At 47.4% G+C, this 18815-nt stretch overlaps 1 protein-coding gene across 1 annotated transcript in view; it reads left to right on the top strand.

Annotated features, from left to right (window-relative positions):
- The window catches only part of LOC149749906 (2'-5'-oligoadenylate synthase-like protein 2), a 31136-nt gene that overhangs the window by 11260 nt on the left and 1061 nt on the right, over window positions 1-18815 (top strand). Inside the window, exon 2 of the mRNA XM_089908536.1 lies at window positions 6114-18815. This exon is cut by the window's right edge and continues 1061 nt beyond it. Within this exon, the coding sequence (XP_089764662.1) occupies window positions 6114-6309 (196 nt within the window). The 3' untranslated portion in view covers window positions 6310-18815. The remainder of the gene's footprint in view (window positions 1-6113) is intronic.

Genomic DNA, 18815 nt, shown 5'->3' with positions numbered 1-18815 from the left:
TGAAGAATAATCTTGAAAGCAGTCAAGGAAACCGACCTGTTATACATCACAGAATGTCAACTTGAAGGACTGTGATTTCTCATCAGAAAACAGAGACCAGAAAAGAATGGAATAACATCTTTAAAGTATTAAAGGAAAAGACCAAACCAGGATATGATATCCTTAAAGCAAGGATATCCTTAAAGACTGAAAGCCAAACAAAAGCCAAAATGAAGTCTGATGGAGATGAGAGAAAACTAAGAGAATTCATCACCAGACAATTTGCTATAAAAACATTACATGAAAGGAACTTCTTCAGGCTGAAGTGAAATGACACAAGAAAGAAGTAAGCTTGCAACTTCAGGAACAAAGGAAGGGCAACAAAAATGGCAAGTATCTGGAAAAATTATCCTCTTACATTATTTTATATATGTATGACTTTTTTTTTTTTTTGGCCACGCCTGCGTGGCCTGCGGCATCTTAGTTCCCCTACCAGGGACTGAAGCCGGGGCCCCAGCAGTGAAAGTGTTGAGTCCTAACCACTGGACCGCCAGGGAGTTCCCTGTATATGTATGAAAAAAGGATACCACAGTCTCAGAGGGTGGCGTTGAAGTCATATAAAGGTGACACATATGACAGCTATAACAAAGAGTGGAAGGTAAAAGAATCTATATGGATGTAAGCCTTCTGAATTTTATTTAATTGGTAAAATATTAACTCTAGACTGTGAAACAATACGTATACATAGTGTTATTCCAAGAACAATTAAAAAATGACAAACTCAAGAAAATTGGATAACCTCAATAGTCCTATATTTAGGAATTGTGGACAAGATAGCTAAAACATTCACATTTGTGTTTTGTGAAAAGTTTTTCTCTTGGTTAACTGCCTAGGAGTGGGTTTTTGGGTCATATGGTAAGTATGGCCCTCTCAGCCAGCCCTGGCCACCACTTCAGGTGTCACCCCAGCAGGATCTGGATGGTGTGGGCACTTCCGTTCTTAGCGGCTCTCCCCTCCAGTGGCGCCAGGGGAACACAGAGGCGCTGCTGCCAAAGCTGCCGCCTCTTGTGGGAGCTGCACAGCCAGCAACCTTGCTCCACGTTGCTGGGCGGGGATCCCATCCAGTCCAGTTAGTTACCCCGACAGCACTGGGGCGCGGCCAGGGGAGAAGGGCCAGCTGTCCTGCCAAGAAGCTCATCACCCTCAAGGCAAACACCTCCAGCCCTCAGACTCCCGGGGGATTCAGAAGCGCTAGACGGTCCAGGGGCGCGCATCCTCACCTGTGCGCCCCAGGGCCTGACGTGTACTCTGCGCATGCGCCACCCCTCCCTAAATTGTTGCGCCCCACCAACGCACGCCCATTGTTCGCTCACAGGTTTCAGAGTATAAAAAGGCAACAGGCCAAAGAGAGCGCACTCCACTTTTGGCCGAGTTGGCAGCTGAAGGAGAGTGCTCAGAGCCCAGCTCTGTATCCACGGACCGACCTCACCTAAGTTCTCTAGGAGCAGTTACTTAGGTAGGCCCTGCCCCTCACCCCCGCCCCGGGCACTGGGGGACCAGCACCTGCCAGGAGGGCTCGGCTGCCCCCAGCCCGCTCCCCGCGCCCACCGACTTCCCGTGGCCGGCCCGGGCCACCCAGCTGTCTATGGCCGGCTATCCACTCGCAGGCCAGCCCACAAGTGTCCAGTGACTCTGCATCTGCGCTTTGCCACAGAGTCTCTGAGACCCCATTCTACCATCCCGCAGACGCTGCACTCCTTATGGGGATCCTTATCTCCATCTTCAGGCGAGGCCATCGGAAGAAGGCAGTGATGGGTGCTCGCACCTCCACGACGTCCCGCAGCTCAGTGTCCGCAGTGGACACAGTCACTGCCAGTGTGGCGCAGGGGCAGCCAGTGCCGGCCACGACACCCAGCTGTGTCCCGAACTACAGCACCGAGAAGACGGTGTTGAGGGCCCTGGGAGAGAGGGGGCAAGGGATGGCCAAGCAGGAGGAAGTCCCCACAGTCACAGTGAGGAACGATGACCAGAGAAGCGGCCCCAATGACACCGGGGACGCACGATCTGCATTTAGGCCCCTGGGGGGCTCTTTCTTCGTGCCCAGGTCTGGACCTCTGCAGAGAGACCTCCACGCCAAGTGGGCAGAGGACAGATCCGCCAGGAAACAGCAGACCTCTTGTATGAGCTCCTGCCCCCAAAGAAACGCCATCACGAGCTCATATAGCTCCACCCGAGGTTTCCTGCCAGTGGAAAGAAGGAGGGGTCCCGCTATACCGCAAGGGCTGCCCCAGAAGTCTACAAAGACAGGGGGCGAGGAGGGCCCTCCATCGCCCTCTGCAGCTCCGGTGGTTTACCGGAGGAAAAGCCAGCCTGACAAAAATGCAGAGACAGCAAGAGGGCAGAAAGGACCCTGGAGGAAGGGCTCCCGCACATCTGACAGTCCCAGGCCCCGAAAACGCAGGATTCCTCTGCTGCCGCACCGGCGAGGGGAGCCTCTGAGGCTGCCCCCAGCCCCTGAGCCGGGTTTCCGGGTCACCGCTGAAGACCTAGACTCGGAGAAGCAAGCAGCCTTCCGGCGCATCAACAGTGCGCTGCGGGGTGAGACCTATGCCATCGGGGACCTGGGCATTTCTCCCCAGCATAGGAAACCCATGTGTGTGGACTCTCCTGTCTTCACCCCACAGAACCTCCCTCCCGTCACCAGCCCTACTGCCCCCTCCCCAAGCCTGCCCGTTACGTGTACTGTCAGTTCCAGACCCTCACCCGGCACATCTGCGGGCCTGGCACCCCAGGCCGCTTCTGACCCTGAGGTCACCCCCATGGACACCACTCCACCCTCCCATCCTCTCCTCTTGGGGTCCGCCCCTGGCTCCAGTGGGAGCCTCTTCTCCTCGACCCAGGCCCGGCAGACGCCCCCCAGTGACAGCACATCCTCAGTCACAGTCACCAGCAGCTTGCTTGCACTCAGGTCCCGCACCCAAACTCTGAGATTTCCTCTGCAGCCTGGAGCCACTACCCAGCCCATCTCTGGGGCCCCTGATTGGCAGCAGCGAGGAACCACCGCCTGTGGCAGCTCTCCCCAGCATAGGAAGCGGAAAGCTCCAGGCTTTGCCTCTGCTCCAGGCCCCGCAGCTTCGGACGGCCCCGCACAAGCATCTTCTGGGTGTTCATCATTTACAAATTCCACCGTGGGCACCCATGCCAGCACACAGCTGGGTTTTGGGAGCAGAGCGGCTGCCCGAGATCTGAGCTGCATGTTTGCAGCTCTCAGCCTTACAACAGCAACGAGGGGACCCCCGAGCACCACACACAGCAAAGGGGGCAGCGTGGGCCTGAACTCCTGGGGCCCTCCTCACCAGAGCCACCCCATGGTGACCACGGGACCCAGCCCTAAGAAGAAGCCTGGGTTTGGAGGCACTACTGCCTCCATCTTAAGTCACATCCCTGGGGGCCCTGATTGGCAGCAGCGAGGAACCACCGCCTGTGGCAGCTCTCCCCAGCATAGGAAAAGGAAAGCTTCAGCCTTTGCCTCTGCTCCAGGCCCCCCAGCTTCGGGCGGCCCCGCACAAACATCTTCTGTGGGTTCATCATCCACAAGTTCCACCGTGGGCACCCATGCCAGCACACAGCTGGGTTTTGGGAGCAGAGCGGCTGCCCGAGATCTGAGCTGCATGTTTGCAGCTCTCAGTGTTACGGGAGGGCCCATCTTAGGTCACATCCCCGTGGGCGCACCCAGGCAGGGCCCCCCTACTTCCAGCGGAGGGCGCAACCCATGCCCAGCCAAGACTGACTTTAGGGGTGTGTCGGTTCCGGCCTCTACTACTATCAGCCCCAGCTCCGCAGTGGGCACAGCAAGGTGCAGCCTTGCTCTTAGGGCCCCCTCATCACCTGCCAAGCGCTTGGCTGGACAACAAACCGCTGGGCCATCGACCAAGTCATTCTCCTCCGGGTCACGATTCATTACCTTGGGGTTTAAGAGGAGGAAGTTGGCCTGAGCCAATAATTTTGTGGCGAGGCCATCAGTGTCCACCTCCTCCCAGGCTGGGCCTCGTGTGGACCCTGTTTCGATGTGAAACTTATAATAAAGCTTTGTTCTTGTTCTTTTGCATAATCCTCACGTGTCTGTGATCTGTAGATCAAGTGGGAAAAGCACTGGCTTGTATGAGTGGTAACATGGAAAGCCAGACCTGTTTACAGTTTCCTGTGACCCTGCTCATGGGTTGTGAAGAGTAGCACAACAAGATGGCTACAAGGGCCCTATATTAAAAGTGTGTTTTGAGTTTAAACGATGCAGCCCGGAATAAAATGGGCCCAGAGGGAGGGGTAAACAGGGAGGGTCATCCTTGTCTGTTGTAATTGCTGCTTCCCACCCACCTCTCTGGCCTGGAGGGGGCTGGGTCATCCCGAGCACACACCAGCCGCCCATACTCTACATGTTTAGTATTTTCTAATGTAGCAGTTTCTTTGACTTTTTTTGTTTTGCTTTAATAAGTCTTAGGCAAATCATTTACATGCACATCTCAGTCAGAGAGTATATGTCCATACAACCTAAAGCAATCTACAGATCCAGTGCAATCCCTATCAAAATTCCAATGACATTTTTTATATAAATAGGAAGAACAATCCTAAAATTGGTATGGAACTGCAATAGACTTCAAAAGCCACAGCAATCCTGAGAAAGAAGAACAAAGCTGGAGGCAACACTTTTCCTGATTTCAAATTATACTACAAAGCTAGAGTAATCAAAATAGTATGGTACTGGCATGAAAACAGACACATACACCAATGCAACAGAATCAAGAGCCGAGAAATAAATCCACACACATACAGGCAACTAATTGACAGGGATCCAAGAATACTCAACAGGGAAAAGATAGTCTCTTCAGTAAATGGTGTTGGGAAAACTGGATACCCACATGCAAAACAAAGAAAGTGGACCCCTATCTTACACCATTTGTAAAAATTAACTTGAAATGGATTAAAGACTTAAATGTAAGACCTGAAACTGTAAAACTCCTAGAAGAGAACATAAAGAGAAAGCTCTTTAACATTGGTCTTGGTGATGATTTTTTGGGTATGACAACAAAACCACAAGCAACAAAAACAAAAAGCAACCAATGGGACTACATCAAACTAAAAAGCTCCTGCAGAGCAAAAGAAACAATCAACAAAATGAAAAGGCAACCTAGGAATGGGAAAAAATATTTGCAAACCACATGTATGATAAGAGGTTAATATCCAAAATCTATAAGGAATTCAAACAACTCCATAGCAAAAAACAAACAAACAAACAAACCAAAACAAATAACCTGATTCTAAAATTGGCAAAGCAGGGGACTTCCCTGGTGGTCCAGTGGTTAAGACTCCACACTTCCACTGCAGGGGGCATGGGTTTGATCCCTGGTCAGGGAATTAAGGCCCGCATGTCATGCAGTGTGTGTAAAAAAATAAAATAAAATAGGCAAATCAAGACTAGGAAACAACTAAGTGTCCAACAGGTGAATGGATAAAGAAAATGTGACATATAGATATAGATAGATAGATAGATAGATATAGATAGATAGATAGATAATGGAATTTTATTCAGCCACATGAAAAGAAGGAAATCTGCCATTTGTGACAACACAGATAGACCTTGAGGGCATTATGCTAAGTGCATTAAGTCAGAGGGCGAAACATAAATACTGTATGAGATCACTTATATGTGGAATCTTTAAAAGCAAAGAAGAAACAACTCACAGATACATAGAATAGACTGGTTGCCAGAGGTGGGAGGTGGGTGAAATAGCTGAAGGTGGACCAAAGGTACAAACTTCAAGTTATAAGATAAATAAGTCCTGGGGATGTCATGTATAATGTAGTGACTATAGCTAACAATATTGTTGTGTATTTGAAAGTTGCTAAGAGAGTAGATCTTAAAAGCTCTCATCACAAGAAAAACATAATTTGTTACTGTGAGTGGTGATGTATGAAAAGCCATGGAAGAAGCTTAAATGCATATTGCTAGTTGAAAGAAACCAGTCTGAAAAGACTACACACTGGATGATTCCAACCATATGACATTCTGGGAAAGGCAAAACTATGAAAACAAGAGGACATGTGGCCCCAGTGGACACCACTGTCTCTCCTTTCAGGAGCCTCCAGGTGCTGGAGACCTTCCCCCCTGAGGTCCAGGTCTTCATGAAGGACTCCAGTGGCCAGGGCAAGCCTTACACCATTGACCCTGATGACTCCATCCACGACTTGAAAGAGAAGATTGAAGAGGCTGGAGGACCTTACATGGAGGATCAGATACTCAGGTTCCGGGGCCAGAAACTGTGGAATCAATAGCTTCTCAGACTGCACATCAAGGATTGTGACACCATCATGCTCGTTAAGAGAGGCCCCACGTCCCCACGAGTGCCAAGATCAGGCTGTTCATTTTGTAGACTTCTATGGTCATGTCCCCCTAGCTCACCCCTTTCTACCCAGACCACTGTGCTCTTTCTGAAGCATAAATAGAAACAGAATCCTCCCCTGCTTAAAATTCTCCAATGGCTCCTATTACCTACAGAATCAAGTTGAAGTTCCTTTGCTTGGCATTCAGGGTTCTTGACCATTTAGCTCTTGCTGACCTCTCAGTCTCTCCTCGTCACTCTCAGAACATACCAGACGTGGCCAAACACTTGCAATTCCAGAACACTGAATGCTGGCTCACAACTCCATGACTTTGAGTCAACTTTCCTTCTCCCCCATGTTGTCACCTTTCAAAGCTCAAACCTCTAAGTTATTGATTCTCAAAAGTAAGGACCCCAGACCAGCAGAATCAACATCATCTGGAACCTCTTTGAAATAAAACTTCTCAGCAACTAGCCCAGAATTACCTGAGTTAGGTTCTCTGGTAGTGGGACTCAGCAATCTGTGTCTTAACAAGCCTTCCAAGTAATTCTGAGCAAATATGGAAGTTCCAGGGAGTTAACACCCCAGGGGGTAAGCCTTGGCGCATTGAAAGACAGGAACCAGTGAGTGCAGCGAGTGCATACTCCCCTCCTCCACCTCTCAGGTGGATAATTTTGAGGCACGTTCTGCATTGCTCCTTAGAGGGTCCCCAGTGGGATCAAAGCTCAGCTGCCCACAGTACTGATCAATTTCATGATATTTCTTGGACTGTTTTTTCCTCCTTCTCAATCCCCCACACCTGTCCCTTGGGATCATTTCCCAAAACAAGTCTCATGCAACTCCTTGTCTCAGGCTCTGCATTTGGAGGAACACAAGCTAAGAGAAAACCCATCTTTATGTATCTTCCTCTTCCTAAAACCCAGCCCACACCCTTCCTAACTACTAGCTCTTCCCCCACCGCCATAGAAATGTGCCCAACTACGTGGCATTTCTACAAACCATAAAACCAATACACAATCGACTGCATGTTCCCTTTTTTTTTTTTTTTTTTTTTGCGGTACGCGGACCTCTCACTGTTGTGGCCTCTCCTGTTGCAGAGCACAGGCTCCGGACGCGCAGTCTCAGCGGCCATGGCTCACGGGCCTAGCCGCTCAGCGGCGTGTAGGATCTTCCCAGACCGGGGCACGAACCCACGTCCCCTGCATCGGCAGGCGGACTCCTAAACACTGCGCCACCAGGGAAGCCCCATGTTCCCTTTTTAAATCGTTTTTTTTTTCCCTTATTTTGGCCACTCTGCAAGGCCTGCAGGTTCCTAAATACCAGACCAGGGATTGAACCCTGGTCCCTGGCAGTGAAAGCCCAGAGTCCCAACCGCTGGACTGCCAGGGAATTCCCCCTTTCGAAATCTTGAAAGCTGCTGAACTCCCAGATATCTCATGAAAATGAATAATGAAATGAATCAAAACTAATATGTAAAGTCTATTGAGCAAAGTGGTGGCTACCAGTGGGGAGAGGCAAAATAGGAGGACGGGATTAAGAGGTACAAACTACTGTGTATAAAATAGATAAGCTACAAGGACATATTGTACAGCACAGGGAATAGAGCCAATATATTATAATAACTTTAGTTTTTCAAAGGTTTATTATTTATTTAATTTATTTTTGGCTGCATTGGGTCTTAGTTGCGAGACGCAGGATCTTCACTGAGGCGTGCGGGATCTTTCATTGCAGGACGTGGGCTCTTCGTTGTGGTGTGGAGGTTTCTCTCTAGTTGTGGCCTGCATGCTTCAGGGCACATGGGCTCAGTAGTTGTGGCACGCGGGCTTAGTTGCCCTGCCGCCTGTAGGATCTTAGTTCCCCGACCAGGGATCAGACCTGTGTCCCCTGAATTGTTGGAAGGCAGATTCTTTACCACTGGATCACCAGGGAAGTGCCTATAATAACTTCAAATGGAGTACAACCTGTAAAAATATTGAATAACTATGTTGTACACCTGAAACCGATATAGTGTTGTAAATCAATTATACTTCAAAAAAAGTTTTAAACTAAGATGTAAGGTCTGAATGTTTGAATAACTTTTGTTTGAATAACTTTTATATTGCCTTGAAGCTCATTATCTGTCATTATAAACATAGGACAAATGTTTGGAATCTCACTTTATTGTTGACTTTGGTTTGCGAAATTGCCACTGCTCTTTAAACAGTTATAATATAGGACTGTTTAAGGACCAGGCACTACCAAACTTTGAAAATATGGAGACTTTTAGAATTTATGTAATTAAAAATGTGATTCTTTCCGTTTGGGGTTAGCCAGTTGGAAAGTTTAAATTGAAACGTGTCATGATTGAGGGTTTTTTTTTTCCCCCAAATGGTATTTAAGACAACAAACACCCTCCACCCCACCACTTCCTCCAGCTAACACCTGGTCTTTCTCCTCCCTTTCACGACAAAGTTCTTGAAAGTGTTATCTACACTCCTGGTCTCCATCCTCCTCACCCAACTTACTCTTCAACCCCGCACCTAAAATCTGGCTTCTGCTCCCAGCTCTCCCTTACATTTCACCCACAATGATCACCAGTAGCCTCTTGGGTGCTTCTCAGACCTATATTCCTGAACTTATCGGAAGCATTAGGCAATGTGGACAACTTTTTTAAGCTCTCTGGCTTAAACAGCTACCCTTGTAGACCTCCCCACTTCCCACTCCTCCTTTTATCTTCCTCCCTTTGTTAACAGTACCCTCCATCCATTACCCAGGTACCCAAGCCAGAGAGCTGATAGCCATCCTGTCTTTTCCCTCACCTCCTACCTGTAGTCACCAAGTCCTGTTCACCCTCCCCCAAGGTAGACCTAGAATCCCATCCCTTCTCCGGCCAAGTCCGGGTCACCTTCCCTCTCACCTGGATCACTGTACAGTGTCCTGACACGTTTCCCTACATATCTACCCCTGGCCCCTGCAATCCATCCTCCCCACAGAAGCAGCCAGACCAATCTTTCCAGAATGGTCATTTCACCTCTGGTCGCTCCTCTGATTTGCCACTGCCCTCAGGACAAAGTCAGCGCAGATTCACCTGATATGTGACCCAGTGGATCACTTTCTCTTTCCTAGAACAATGTTTCCACTTGGCTATCAAAACACACTGCTGATTTTTCTTCCACCTCCCTGGCTACTCCTTCGCATTCTTGTTTGCCGGATGCTTGCCTCTCCCCAATCACTTAATACTATTAAGTGTTTCAGGGCCCAGTCACTGGTCCTTTTCTTGTCTTGCTCTATACTCACTCCCTTGGTGAACCCATCCAGCCTCATGGCTTTAAATATATCTATGCTGGTAATTTGTATCTCAACCCCAGACTTCGTCCCTGAAATCCAGACTCAAATATGCAACTCCCTAGCCAACTTGGATCTCTCTCACTAGACACTCAAGTTTGCTTCCAAAGCCGAGCTCCCGACCTTCATGCCTACACTGTGCCCTGGCCCAGTCTTTCCCTTCTCAGTTAAGGACAATTCCATCCTTCCAGTGCTAAGGCCAAAAGCCTTAGAGTGGTCCTTGACTCTAATTTTTCTCTCACATCACACTCTATCCTTTAGCAAGACCTGTTTATACTCAAAATATAGCCAGTGAAATGATATGAGGTCTGGGATTCACTTCCAAATAATACAGGAGGGGAGATGTGGATGGAGATATCATTGAAACAAGATTGTCTGTAGGTTGGGACTTCCCTGGTGGTCCAGTGGTTAGGACTCTGTGCTTCTACTGCAGGGGGCATGGGTTCAATCCCTGGTTGGGGAACTAAGATCCCGCGTGCCGGGTGGCCAATAAAAATAAAAATGGGCAGAAGACCTGAATAAACATTTAAAAAACTGTCTACAGGTTGATAATTGTTGAAGATGGGGGATGGTACATGGAGGTTCATTGTATTATTCTACTTTTGTTCATGTTTGAAATTTTCCATAATAAGAAAATTGAATCATACCACTTCTCCCTACCTTTCACTGCTACCATTCTGATCCAAGGCGCCACATCTCTTGCCTGGACTGTTGTAGTAGCTTCTTAACTGAATTCCTGCTTCTGCTCTCACCTCCACTCCCCACCCTCTGCTTTTAATCCAATCTTCCCACGAACAGCCAGTGTGATACCGTTAAAATGAAAGTCCATCCATGTCCCTCTTCTGCTTGGAACTCCCCAGTGGTTCCCCATTTCAATCAGAGTAAAAGCCAAAGTCTTAGTAGTCTTCAAGATCCTACACAATTTGCCCCCTACACTTGTACTCAAACCTCATCCCCTCCCACTCTCCCCCTTTGATCATTCCATTCCAGTCACACTGCTATTCCTCAATCCCACCAGGCATACTGCCGCCACAGGGCCTTTGCACTTGCTGTTCCTTCTCCCATTCTTCTTTAATTTTTTTAATTTATTTAATTTATTTTAAATTTGTGGCTGAGCCGGCTCTCAGTCACGGCACACGGGATCTTTCGTTGGGGCGTGTGGACTTCTTAGTTGCCGCATACAGACTCTTAGCTGCGGCATGCGTGTGGAATTTAGTTCCCCGATCGGGGATCGAACCTGGGCCCCCTGCATTGGGAGAGTGGAGTCTTACCCACTGGACCACCAGGGAAGTCCCACTTTCTCTCATTCTTCCCTCTGACATACATACCGCTCACTCTTCGCCTCCTTCATGTCTTTGCTCAAATGTCTCCTTTTCAGACCTTCCCTAGCCACCTTTCTTGAGACTGAACCCCTGAACATTGCCACTTCTCACCCCCCCCACACACGTAGTCAGTATCTTTTAACCTCTTTCCCTGCTTTATTTTCCTGATTAGCACTTATCACCGTCTTAATTATTATAATGTTACTTATTTATCCTGTTTATTATCTGTCTCCACCATTAGAGGGTTAGCTCTCTGCAGTCCGAGAATTTTGCCTATTCACTGCTGTATCCCCAGGACACCTGCCTGGCACATAGCAGGCACGCAACAAATGTTTGTTGAATGAATGAATGAATGGCATTCCGAGTTTCATTCCCTGCCCACCTGTCCAGGCACAGCTCTCACCTCTCCCCTCCCTGCCCTCCATGCCAACGTGGATCTGACAGCCGAGTCCTGGCACATACCAGGATGATTCACACTTCTCAGCCTTATCCCGTCTTGTGCCCTCTGTCTCCTGGCCGCGTTCCCAGTCTTTTAAGACTCATCTCAAGCAGGTGTTCACTGACACCACAGGTGACCCCAAAGAAACTCTTCTGCCTGAATTTCCACCAAGTTTCTGTGCCCTCTTTTCTCCTAGTACACAGGACACTGGACTCTCTGTGTCTCCTGCGTCTCCCCCACTGCTCTGGGAGCCCCTGGGGCAGGAACCACGTCTTACATTGTCTTCTTAGCACAATGTCTGGCACCCAGCCAGCACTCAATAGATGTCCAGTGAACGAATAACAATACTTGCATTTACTTAATGTTTTCTCTGCTAAATGTTCTCTTGCTTAATCCACACAACCTATGGGGTAGGTATTATTCTTAAACCCATTTTAAGGATTATTTCTGTGAGAGTCAGAGAGGTTAAGAGTCTGGCAAAGGGCAGACTGGAATTCCAGAGTTTGTTCTGCGGAACCCTAGAATTCCCACTGTTCAGCCCAACCTCCAGCGAGTGCCTGCTCTTACTGAGCCTGTTTTGGGTGACAAGGTTGTGGGGATGGGATTGGTGGATACCATCCAGCTCCCATCTCCTGGGGGAGTTGCCTTTCCCAGAGCCATCCTCAAGCCAGTTTCAGTTTCCAAGTTGTAAAAGGAAAATTAAGAGGTGAGAAATGAAACCTACAGCAGAAAGGGTGACTAAAAGCCCCGCCTGTTAATGTGGTTTCACCCAGTGTCCCTCGATACCCCAGCTGCAGTGAATGGCCTCCAGGAAGAGGATCCCCTGGTCAGCCAGACACCCCTTGTTTCCTCTCCACTCTGGTCCTTTATTCCACAGGGTGCTGGAGGTCAGCTGAGGAGGAGTCCCCTTAAAGAAGAGTGTGTGTGCCAGGAGCTGGGTAGGTGTGTGGGTATATATCTAGCCACCAGTGGTACTCTCAAGACAGAGATGGCAGTGCCCCCGAAGCTCTTTGTCACCCCAGCTTCCAGGCTGAACTCCTTCGTGGCTCACTGCCTGCATCCCAGCCAGAAGTGGAAAAAAGAGGTGTTGGAGACTGTGCAGGCTGTGGAGCAGTTCCTGAGGGAGCAGAGCTTCCAGGGGGAGCATGGGCTGGACCAGGAATCGGGGGTGCTGAAGGTGGTCAAGGTGAGACTGGTTCCCTCCATCCCCAGGCCAGGGCTGGGCAAAATGCAGCTTGTGGGTCTACATCCCTGAGGATGCTGGGACCTGTTGCCTCATTATCTCTAGCCCATGCTACTGACATCTCAAGACACTCCATCCCAATGCACTGCTGCCTTGAGCAGAGCAAGTCCAGTAAGGAAGCTAATAATAATAGTGTACATTTTTGGATGCACTAGCCTAACCCCTTAACATGTATTATGTCTAATTTGTGTACCCTGTGAGGTATGTATTATTCTTTTCCCATTTTACAGATGAGCAGAATGGAAACTCAGTGATTTAAGATCCATAATGACCAAATGCAATGCAAGGTCTCTGATTGGATCTTGGTGTGAATGGACCATCTGTAAAATATAATTTGGGAACAGTTGCGGAAATTTCAATGTGGCCAGAATATTAAATAATATATATATATAAGGGAATTGTTTTTTTAATATTTATTTATTTTCTTGGCTGCGTCAGGTCTTAGTTGTGGCAATGCGGGATCTTTTGTTGCAGCGTGCGGGCTCGGGCTTCTCTCTAGTTGTGGCGTGCGGATTTTCTCTCCCTAGTTGTGGGTTCCAGGGTGGGTTCCAGCGTGGGTTCCAGGGTGTGTGGGCTTTGTAGTTTGCGGCACACGGGCTCTCTAGTTGAGGCGTGGGAGCTCAGTAGTTGTGGCACGTGGACTTAGTTGCCCTGCAGCATGTGGGATCTTCGTTCCCTGACCAGGGATCGAACCCGAGTCCCCTGCATTGGAAGGTGGATTCTTTACCACCGGACCACCAGGGAAGTCCCAGGGAACTGTTTTATTGAGGCGTAATAGTTTTGTGGTTATGGGGGGAAATGTTCTCTTTTGTTGGACACAAATGCTAAAGTATTTAGGGACGATGGTCCTTAGCGTTTGTAATTTACTTTAAAGTGGCTTAGTTGAAGCAAATATGGCAGAGTTTAGACTTGTTGAATCTGGGCGGATGTATAAGTGTTCATTGTATTCTCTTTCTATTTTTCTGTTTAAAATTTTTGATAATGGAAATTTTTTTTTAATGGAAGCTCAGAGAGGTGAGGTCACTTGCCCAAGGTCACACAGCTAGTGGTGAAGCTGGGATTTCACCCAGGATCTATCTTACTCCACTCCAGGCTGCCCTCACTGAGCTTTTTTCCCCAAGCCCTTCCTGCAGCTGCGTCATGTCACCTGCTGTCCTAGCTGGGATCATAATGCAAGAGGGTCAAAACTAGAAAGGGGTGATGAGGAAAACAACTTTGAGGAAAACGATTTTGTTTTTCTGAGTGGCTGCCTAGGCATTTTACAGTATGGTGACCCTACTAACACCAAAAGTTCAGAGTCTGGACTTTTAGATAGGTTTAGGGTATCCCCACAGGTTCCTGCTTTGCCTTCCCTGGTGGAACCTTTTAATATAACCACTGAGTGGGCTTCCCTGGTGGTCCAGTGGTTAAGACTCTGAGCTTCCACTGCAGCGGGCATGGGTTTGACCCCTGGTCAGGGAAGTTCTGCATGCCACACTGTGTGGCCAGAAAACATAAATAAATAAAAGTTTAAAAACATTTAGAGCTAAGCGGGTATAAAATAAAATTTTTTAATGTAAATTGATACAGCCACTATGGAGAACAGTATGGAGGTTCCTTAAAAAACTACAGATAGAACTACCATACGACCCAGCAATCCCACTACTGGGCATATACCCTGAGAAAACCATAATTCAAAAAGAGTCATGTACCAAAATGTTCATTGCAGCTCTATTTACAATAGCCAAGACATGGAAGCAACCTAAGTGTCCATCAACAGATGAATGGATAAAGAAGATGTGGCACATATATACAATGGAATATTACTCAGCCATAAAAAGAAACGCAATTGAGTTATTTGTAGTGAGGTGGATGGACCTAGAGTCTGTCATACAGTGTGAAGTAAGTCAGAAAGAGAAAAACAAATACCGTATGCTAACACATATATATGGAATCTAAGGGAAAAAAAAAGAAGGTCATGAAGAACGTAGGGGTAAGACAGGAATAAAGACACAAACCTACTAGAGAATGGACTTGAGGATATGGGGAGGGGGAAGGGTAAGCTGTGACAAAGTGAGAGAGTGGCATGGACGTATATACACTACCAAACGTAAACTAGCTAGTGGGAAGCAGCCGCATAGCACAGGGAGATCAGCTCGGGGCTTTGTGACCCTCTAGAGGGGTGGGATACGGAGGGCGGGAGGGAGACGCAAGAGAGAAGAGATATGGGAACATATGTATATGTATAACTGATTCACTTTGTTATAAAGCAGAAACTAACACACCATTGTAAAGCAATTATACTCCAATAAAGATGTTAAAAAAAAAATAACCACTTAGAGTTAAGCCTGTGAAAAGTTAGTAGCCTCTGCCCCAATCACCTTGTAAGGACTAGGTGCTTGCTACCCTGCTCTATCTCCTGCTGGCTTGTGACCTGGGGTGGAAGACTGCCCTTCCCCCGGCTCACTGTGTCCCTTTGCTTCTGGGATATATAAGTAAGAAATCATTTTTTGTAAATTAATTTTTGTTGGAGCACAGCCGCTTTACAGTGTTGCGTTAGTCTCTGCTGTACAGCAGAGTGAATCAGTTACACGTGTACGTATATCCCCTCCTTTTTAGATTTCTTTCTCATTTAGGCCACCACAGAGCATTGAGTAGAGTTCCCTGTGCTATACAGTAGGTTCTCATTAGTTATCTATTTTTGAAAGTAATAAATCTTATGACTCTACTCCCTTTGTATGGGTGTATTGAAACTGCACCTTTCCTCCAAATGACCCCGGGGGTTTCATTTCCCCACAGAGGGAGTTTGGATGCTGAGGGAGCTACCTGCCCACACTGTGTGGGCGGCTTGTGGCCCCGGCCAACGAGAAATTAACACTTTATTTGGGCTTTAAACTCTCCCCCAACCCCTGAAAATCTGGTAAGCTGTGCTGGTCCACAAGAGTGAATGCTTGTCCTTGGGTTTGAATAGGTTTGAACTGAAGCAAGTCATGAAGCCTGTTCTAGAACGCTCTTCCCTCTCTGCCTATAGTTTACCACTGGAAAAGGTGGGAAGGGCAGCACAGGCACAGCCTTCAGCGGGATGTGCTCTGTGCCATTCCCAGCCCTCTCACATAGGGCAGAAACGCCCCGCCCCCGCCAATTCCTGAGTTAAAGCCCTCACCTCTAATGTGACTGTATTAGGAAATAGGGGCTTTAAGGAGGTAATTAAGGTTAAATAAAGTCATAATGGTGAAGCCCTAATCAGACTGGACTCGTGTCCTTATAAGAAGATAGAGACATCAGCGGCCTCTCTCTGTCCATGCACACACACAGGTAAGACCATGTGAGGACTCAGTGAGAAGGCAGCTGTCTGCAAGCCAGGAAGAGAGGCCTCAGAAGGAAGCAGCTCTGCTGGCATCTTGATTTTAGACTGCAGAATTCCAGAACTGCGAGAAAGGAAATTTCTGTTGTTTAAGCCTCCAGTCTCTAGTATTCTATTATGGCAGCCCAAACAGACTAATGCACCATTGTACGTTGGCTTTTTTCCCCAGGAGAACGGTACCTAGAACAGTAGACTAGCATCCTGGTCCCCAGGTCATTTTGGTTCAGTTAAATTCTTAAAGTAGCACTTACATCTTACCTCACACTGAAATAAATCCTTTTGTAGCACGTGAGTGGCACAGAGTGGAGCTTAAAAGATTTAGCGGGCCATCATGCTCTCTCTAACCCACCCCTCGAACCTGCCTTATAGCATCCTCTTTACTTCCCAGTCCAAACCCTGTGTTCCAGTCTTTTCCCTGTCCCCCATTTATAGTGCCCACTCCTTCCTTGCCCAGTTGGAATTTTCTCTAGCTTCCATGCCGACTGCCCAAACCCCATCTGTTCTTCAGGGTCATCCTAAGCCTTACATCTTTGGGGCCTCTTCTCAACCTTCCAGCCAACCTCTGCATCACTCTGGTACTTCCTGCCTTTGCAGAAATTTAACAGAAAGAGAGGAGGGGATTGGAGGCACTGGGCCTAAGATCTCAGGTGGATGAGATTCTTCCCTGCAAGCCAAGTGTCCAGCTGTAAACAATACCTTCAGGGCCTAAACAGTGAATAGAGGGATAGAAAGTGACTTGACTGGTGTATGTATGTGTTTATACCCATATATGTGAAGTCTGTGTTCTTGGAGTAGAGCCCCATTCATTTAGAGAAAAAAGAGCCCGCTCCAAATTCCCCATCTGGAACTAGAAATTTGTCCTTAATGAGGCACATGTATAACACAGGTTATAGATTAAGACTGACCTGAAGAGAGCACACTGACTTTTGTCTAAGCACGTCACACGTCAAAGACAGCTAGACGTGGAAGAAACCAAGAAATCAAGTGTAGGATTTCCCAAACTGCAGTCAGTTACTAACCACATTAATAACTTTTTTAAACCTTATTCACATTGCATCAAAGGGATGCTTTGATGCACTGCTGAGGTCTTCTCAGCAAAGCTCATGGGAATTTGGTACATGAGGATCCACAATAGCGATCCATTTCATCGGTGTCAATCTTTCTGGACAGTTTGGGTGGAAAGGACAATTCCTGAAGGTGCGATACCTTCACCGCATGTACTAGCATTGGGTCTTGCTTGTGTGTGTGTCACCGACTTCAGCCTTGCTGTAGCAATAATAGCTAAGATACTGTAGAGCTGAGAGGCTATTTAAGTATTTATAGATATATACATAAGATAAAAGCACCTAACTTGTTTCTACCTATTGCTTACTTTCCACAGCGGTGTACACACCACACTTTAGGAAACAGTGATGTTGTCCAATTTGTCTTCTCATTTGAAGATGAGAAATGAAGGTCTGGAGACCTTTCATTGCTCAAGGTCATTCGAGTGTTTAAGGGCAGGATGCTGGGGTTCCTGACTTCCAGAGAACCTAACTTTTCTCTGAAATTATACTGCCCCTTAATCTCTTAGCAGTACATAAAACAAATATTGGCGACCTCGTGACCTGCCAGCCCTCGGGTGAAAGGGAGATCTGTGACTGGCTCTCCTGTTAAACGTTTAAGAAATGGGAGTCTAGGGAAAGAAACCCAAAACAGTCATGCAAAGACTCACTCACGGAAGGGGAGCCCATGGTCGTCTAGCTCAGTGCTGGGCTGAACCCTGGATCGTCCAAGGAGGGTCTTGGAGGCCTCTCTGCAGGCCAAGAAGTCAAGGCATAAGGGGGAATAAGGCAGGTTTGCTTCTGTGTCTTCATGTTATTTTCATGTAAGATAGCACTGAAAATTTCAAAAGTAACACTGGAGATGTTCTTGTCCATTTTCATCTTATAGATAATGACATGAAGGCTCAAAGGGGGATCGTGTTTTGCTAGTTAATAACAGACAACATTCCTCATCCAGCATTCCTATAGCTTAAAAAAGCAATAGAGGCAAGTGGGTCCATGAACGTGGGTTTTGTGGTCACGCAGATTTGAACGTGCATCCCAGCAGGGCTTGAATGGAGTTTTTCTCTCCAAATTAGGCAAATTGTTTCTCCAAGGCTCATGGGGTGGTCAGTGTTGTTATAGGGGAGTGAGGTAAAAGCATTTTCCTCACCATATCCTTCCCCAGACATGTTATCTGAAAGGAAGGAAGGAATGAAAAATGGGAGGGATATATGGAGAAAGAGGGAGGAAACTAAGGTGGCAGAGAACATGCCTAAAAGTCCTCCATGTTACTTCTGCTGTGCTTCCACACGCTCCTTGGGACCTCGCTTGCCAACAGAAATGTTGATTAAGCACTCTGGTTCTTATGTACTTTCTGCATTGGGGACACTTATAGTTAGGTTTCAGGGCTCTGAACTCCCCAAACTGGGGAACTTGTCATTAAAAGGTCTTTTAAAAAGCACAAGTGCCCCAAAGTTTAATGGCATTAGATTTTGGCAATGATTTCTTGAATATGACACCGAAGGCACAGGCAACAAAAGGAAAATAGAGAAATTGGACTTCATGAAAATTTTAAAAAATCTGTGCATCCAGACCCTATCAACAGAGGAAAAGGGCAATCGCAGAATGAGAGGAGATGTTTGGAAATCACATATCTGATAAGGGATTAATATCTAGAGTGTACAGAGAACTCCTAAAACTCAACCACAAAGCAAACAACCTGGCTAAAAAACGGGCAAAGGACTTGATTAGACATTTCTGC

The sequence above is a fragment of the Delphinapterus leucas genome, chromosome 3 (assembly GCF_059928025.1).
Source record: "Delphinapterus leucas isolate spDelLeu-1000000601 "Yukka" chromosome 3, BTC_Dleu_Yukka2, whole genome shotgun sequence".
NCBI classification, from domain to species: domain Eukaryota; kingdom Metazoa; phylum Chordata; class Mammalia; order Artiodactyla; family Monodontidae; genus Delphinapterus; species Delphinapterus leucas.
This window is presented reverse-complemented; position numbering and strand designations above follow the sequence as displayed.